The sequence below is a fragment of the Theobroma umbraticum genome, unplaced genomic scaffold, assembly GCF_002168275.2.
Source record: "Theobroma umbraticum cultivar Fairchild unplaced genomic scaffold, ASM216827v3 scaffold_30.0, whole genome shotgun sequence".
NCBI lineage: Eukaryota > Viridiplantae > Streptophyta > Magnoliopsida > Malvales > Malvaceae > Theobroma > Theobroma umbraticum.
In genome coordinates this window covers 9,558,089-9,564,493 of record NW_018397254.1, presented here as the reverse complement: position 1 = coordinate 9,564,493, position 6,405 = coordinate 9,558,089, and the positions used below count along the sequence as shown (strand labels likewise).

The 6,405-nt window shown below is 36.3% G+C and overlaps 1 protein-coding gene across 1 annotated transcript; it reads right to left on the bottom strand.

Annotated features, from left to right (window-relative positions):
- Positions 1-2,320: 2,320 nt before the first annotated feature.
- On the bottom strand, positions 2,321-4,567 carry LOC110425349 (laccase-14-like). The gene is given in 10 exon segments (XM_089785443.1): positions 2,321-2,451; positions 2,543-2,794; positions 2,797-2,889; positions 2,892-3,340; positions 3,342-3,480; positions 3,602-3,730; positions 3,875-4,036; positions 4,039-4,121; positions 4,225-4,376; positions 4,475-4,567. Coding segments are annotated over 10 exon segments (1,683 nt in total).
- Positions 4,568-6,405: the final 1,838 nt, after the last annotated feature.

Genomic DNA, 6,405 nt, shown 5'->3' with positions numbered 1-6,405 from the left:
TTGTTAAATGAAATTCAGTAATTTTGGTGATTTTTGGATATTGCGTGACTAATTTTTAAGTATTGCTTGACTTACTCTATACATTGCATGACTGACTTTGGGTATTGCATGACTTATTTTTAAGTATTACATGACTAATTGGTAAGCATTGCGTGATTTATTAGTAAGCCATTGTGTGACTAGTTAGTAAGCCATTGTATGATTTATGCATTGCTTAAAAATCAATCACACAATGCTTATAACTAATCACGTAATGTCTAAAAATCAGTCACACAGTAATTAAGTCACGTAATGCTTAAAAAATCAATTTCGTAATACTTAAAATCTAGTCTAATCAAGTTTAATTTTTCAACTTTGGAGTTCTATAAATAAACTAATAAACTCAAGAATTTAAAACATATCTTTTTTTTTTTTTTTTGCTAAACCATGAAATTGTGCATTTCATAAAAGATAGGTTACAAAACTCCATAATCCTCTAAAGCAAGACAAAATATATCTCTATTGAGAGGGTTTTGCTCACTTCTCTTATGCCAAAACAAAATATATTCCATTTATAAAATATTCCCTGAATAATTTCAACTCCAAATCTCCAATAAACTTGCTTAACAATCATCCCAATCCTAGACACAATAAAATCGTAAATCACCATAAAACCTATCAAACATGCTTTAGCTATCCTTTCTACTTGAGCCCTTAAAAGCGTCACTAGAAAGCATCCAGTTACCGTATTTATTATGCTATCTACAATCATCATAAAAAAGCAAAATCGTTGTTTATCACTCTTGAAAACCTCAAAATCCACCGTAAAAAAAAAAAGAACTTGATGTCATCTCTATTTTTTGGATAGTGAGATTTAATTTTGAAATTTTTATCTGAATGGTGGGATAGAAAAAATTGAAATCATTTTAATTGTTTGAAATTGTTTAAAGGGTATTATTATCAAGTCATGTTAAAAATTAATTAAAAATAATTAAAATTATAAAAAAAATATTTTTGAATTGAGTTTATAAAAAAGTTATTTCTCATAATTTTTTCTAAAATAAAGTTTTTTCCTTATTTCATTTAGGAGAGATGGGAAGTAGCTGTTTGGGTGGGATGATCTAAATAGTGATATTGATATGAGATCCTAATCAATGAAAAGAGAATCCCCCCATAAATGAATTGTGGAAATGTAGAAATACATTGCAGTGATAAACTAGTTAACTAGTTCCCGTGATAGGGTGCCAAATTCTGACTCAAATGGAGCTCCTCCCGATTTCCCGATCCTCCTGAAAGAAAGAAACAAGGCTTTGTCAGAGTGGAGAGAAGTTCTGAAAGGAGCTCACCACTGCCAAATGGGCTTGGACTCACAGACAATGAGCCTCTGCGGTTCTGTATTCTCAGGCTCAGCTGATATTCATTTTACGGCCTCTTAAATGGGCTTCCAAAGGGTTGAGGCTTGGAGCTGGAATCTATAGCAAATGGGCTGCATTATTTCTTTTAAGCGATCAACTTGTAGACTTGAGATTGGCGTGCAACTGCAATTAATTCTGGGCGATGATGCATAATTCGGAACATCATGCATAATTGCAAACTGCAGAAGAAAGATCAAAGTGCACTTGTCCTCTTTTTCTCTTGGATATTATGATGCTGAATGAGAACCAGCCCAATTGCTGTTAGATAAACCCATCTCTCACCCTTTGAAAGCCCTTGAGTCAACTGGGTCATAGTCTTCTTTTTCTCCTCAGGGATTTGCATTAGCCTTTGGGCACTGGCGGTTGCCCATCGCCCTTCCCAGCCAAGTGAAAGTTGCTTTGGACTATGCAGTATGAACACGACGTATCTCTTAGTAAAAAAACTAAAGTTGAGTCGATGCCACAATCAATTATTCAATGCATTGACTTCAACACAGCGATCAACCGCTAAAGCTGCTAAACTTTGTGGGGTTTGATCATTCATAAGTCTTAGAATCAAAGGGCAGCACTTGTCTAGATGAGGCCCGCTTCAAGAATATCATAGCAAAATAAATGTCGTTTCAGATAGCGAAATTCATGAGACACCCTTCAAACATAGTATAAAAGGAAAGAAGAAAGCGAGCACATTCTGTAGCTCAATCAAATAATCGCATGGCAGTTGCTTGGAAGGCCAAAATTGTCTCTAAAACATCAATGCGACTTAATTACTTGGATTTATTTTGGGCGTTCGTCCTACATGTATCATGTGTATATGGAGTTCAAATTTGCATAAAGCTGAAGCATAGTTATGAAGTAATTTCATTCCATGAAAACGAGAAACAAATCCTTTATTTAACTAGTCAATGCTCTTTGTTGATCTGTTGCCCTCAGCAATTTGGCAAATCATGAGGAGGTAGGAAAATTCGACTTTGAGGAGTTGCTTCATTCTTGACTAGGAACACCATGCTCATCCCCCAAGTCTTATGACGCTCAATGTGGCAATGTAGTAACCAAACTCCTGAAATCAAAGTCATAGATAGTGATAATTAGAGATGAACTTTATATAAATTAACATAGTGAAAGAACAAGAATAGATAAAATGATCTGACCTGCATTGTCTGCCCTAAACCTGATGGCAAGCCAGCCATTCTTAGGTACTCCAACCGTGGTCTCCTGAGGTGGGTCAACAAGATAATACTTCAAGGGGTCCTTGTTGGGGTTGAAATTCCCAAAACCCCGACCGACAACATAAGAGCCATAGCCATGTACGTGAACCGGATGGTTATCGCTTGCCAACACATTTGTTCCCTGAGGAATCAGCTCGACACTCGAATTGTATTCTAAAATGAATACCTTAGTGCAAAACTAGGTGTCAGCAGATTTTCTGGTAGGTTATCACCAGTGTAATTGAATTCATGAGGGGGTTTTCTGGGAAAATCTTCTTCGAAACACCCTTGATTCCCTGATAGTAAGCCTGAAGGATATCAATTTTGGGGGTTGTAAAGCTTATGTTGCTAAGACTAGCAGAAAATCTTTTACCAAAGGGACCCGTGCATGGTTTCACTGTACTGCAATTAAGTAGATTGACAAATATGGGATAGAGCAAATGAGTGTCTACTTCTAATGGCACTTTGGCCGGATGGCGTTTGCTAGCCAGGCTTCTGCATTGCTTAGTGAAGTCAGTTGCTACTTGTGTTCTATTATATGGAGGAAGATTTGGCAAGGGAGACCGTGAGGAATGGTTTGAGCCCTGATACCGTAGAAGAGCTGTTGCTGTGGTCTTATAAAAGCCAGCTCTTACAGCATCAGCATATGCTGTAGTTGCAATGAAATAGTTTCCAGGGGATTGGTTTGCTTCCGATAAAACATCCATGGATTGACGGAGTGTAATCATCAAGTAATTAATCTGGCTTCATGTAGAATCCATCCTTTCCTACCAATGTTAACTTGTGTTTTGCAATGGCAAAGAACATATTTTCTTCTACGATTTCGTTAATTATCCGAAGAAGATATATTTCACCCTGCTCCACCATCATTTTAGAGGATCCTTACATTTTGAGATACAAAACATTAATTAGGCAAGATTTTCTGAACAAATATTATATAGGATCATCCTTAAGCAAATAGGGAAAAAAATGTGATAACATTTGAATGTCCAGATAACGTACCTTTTTTGTAGCATGGATAGAGATAGCCTGGTTGCCCGTTTATGGTATATGCATCTGAAATTAGGGGTCCCCCTCCTGTTAGATTTGCCTTTTCTGAGATTTCCTTTACATTTTTCTTCCACAACTCTCCTGCATCGGCAACATTTAGGAATGCACATTCATGGGTTCATTTATATTTATTTTTTTCTCTTTCTTTTCTCCCAAAGTATCCGTATTGATCAGTATTCATATGTCAAAGAAAAAAATGCGCAGCGCTACTGACAACTAACATGCCAAGTATGATTGGAAACTCTGCGTGAGGCTTTGGAAAGGGATACTTAGATCTACGCTTTGGATAAATTATGACTGCTCCATGGACTGTTGCCCTTGCCCATCCGTTATGTGCTGCATGCCACCACACTGTTCCTTCTCCTACAGAAATCTTTACCCTGTACGATATTCCTTTCCTGGTTGAATAGGGCACTGCGTAATGTATTCAGGGCCATCGGACCATGGATTCCTCTCTTGTTTCAATCCATGCCTGCAAAATTTTTCTTCGCCGTTATACAATTCTCAGTGTTCATGTTTTCGCAAATAATTCCATGTACTTTGCAGGCATTTTAATCTGATCAGAAGCAACATACCAGTGAAGGGTTATACTGTACCTTGCTTTGTTGTAGACCTCTATAATCATTTTATCCCCCCCACGAGCTTTCAATGTTGGCCCTGGGAATTCACCATTCACGGTCAGGATTTCCTTGGTGCCACACAATCGACTGTAAGGTGATGATTCCACCTGCAAGAACACGATGTCAGAATCAGAAACATGTGTAATTTAATTAACGTACGTAGGCGTGCCTGTGATCAGAGGGAGAGATGGAGAGCTTCCTATACCACAAACTCGTGGTGATGGACCTTCCCACATGCACTGTAAATTATAGAAATATAGAAAACAAGAATTGCCAAACTCTCTACACCAGAACCCATCGGTAGTTTCATTATGGAAAATGGAGCATTCTTGTTGTTCTTTGTGTTTTTGTACTCTGTTCCATTGCTGATTTTGCTTTCCTTCTATATCCCGCGGATTTTACTGCAGTTTTCCAAGTAATTTATGGAGTCTCTTCTGCTCAGGTGGCATATACTGGAAGGGACTTAAATTACTTGCCAAACTTCCCAAACAATATATGTATAAGCAAACTATGTGCTTTTACTTACGGGGCAGATTATGCCCAATTTGAATAGCATCATTATTCTTTCCATTGCAGCTAAGCAACATTAACACCGTGATCAAGCCATGTCCAGAGCATTATATTAATTTATGGAAAAAAATGTTTTTCTTTTCTTGGTCACCAGTCTAATTAATTGTGGCCAAGCAGTTTACATCGGAGTAATTTGGGTTTTGCTGGATATGGAAATTAAGACTTGCTGCTTTTTTATGAAGAAGGAAAAACAGGGATTCTTTGACTGCTGATCTTAATAGGAATTGGTGAAGCAAAAGTAACTAAAACTCTTTAAGGATGGTGAAGTATAATTTGTTGTTTATAATAATTATCATTTATATGCAGGTTTCTTTTTGATTAGTACATTATTGATTTATGAAGAGTGGGGTTGCTCTGTAATTTTTAATGTTTTTTTTTTTGAAAGGAATTAAAGAGTTGTCCTAGTCTGTATGAAAATTATGCAGTTAGTGAACCGTGTAACATGTACGGCTTTGGCGGGCTTTTGGGTCGAGCCGCCGCTGCCCTGCGTAACAGCGTCTTGACCACTCTCCAGTTTTTGGGCCAACTCTTTGCACAGTTGGACACCGGCACTGCTTGCCCAATCCAGATGCTTTGCTTAACCAGTAAATTCTCTTTTCACTCAACATTCTCCTTTGTCCTTTTGCCCACTAATCATTTGTTCTTTCAATATCTTTTTTAATGTAATTATTCCAAGAAAATTATGGTATTAACGGAACAAGTTCTATAAGCAGGCAAGGCAATAGATATCATGATAATCCAAATGTACTATCTTCACAAATCTTTTCAAAATTTATATTTTCTAAAATTTCAAATATATAAAGAATATATAATTAATTTTTCAAAAATATAAAAATATTGAAATTTATAAAAATAAAAAAAATTAAAAAAATGAGTAAAACCACACAACAAGTAATCAACATTTTCTCAACTGAAATCATTATTGGTGTCAAGTAATCAAATGATTTTAACGCTCAATAAGTAAAGCAAAATGGGGTTGAATCTAATTATAGGCCATTGGACCCTCATAAATACAACAACAATAACCCAAACTTTCACTAATTGTGAACGTGGAATACAAATTTAAGTAGGTTTACGTTTTGTTTTTGAGAAAGAGGTCAAAATTCTAGTGCTCTCCATGCGGTCCGAAGAGTTGTATTTTCTTGCATATTTCGGGTAAGACTGTGTCTAAAGAATCATTTTGTCGACCAGTTGCTTTCACAAATTTAGTCCAAATCAACCTTAGTGGTCCCCTAAAAACCATGCCAAAATTTTCAACTAAAATCTCGAATAGCATCATTATCATCTTACCCATCTCCGAGTATTATATATATATATATATATATAGAAAATATATACAAAAATCAAAGTGCTCCTAAATTACAGTACTACAGGTATTTGCCATACTGATTTTGTAATCCAAAGTCTGTTTCTCATGAATCATTGGTTATCTTTGAGTTTTAGATTCCCAGAAATCCCCAATTTTAGGAGTTTCCATTTCTTAGTGCTGTCTCGTTTTAGTGTCACGAATTCTGCTTTAATGCTCCGTGTTTTTGCATAAATTCTCAACTACAAACCGCAGAAGGA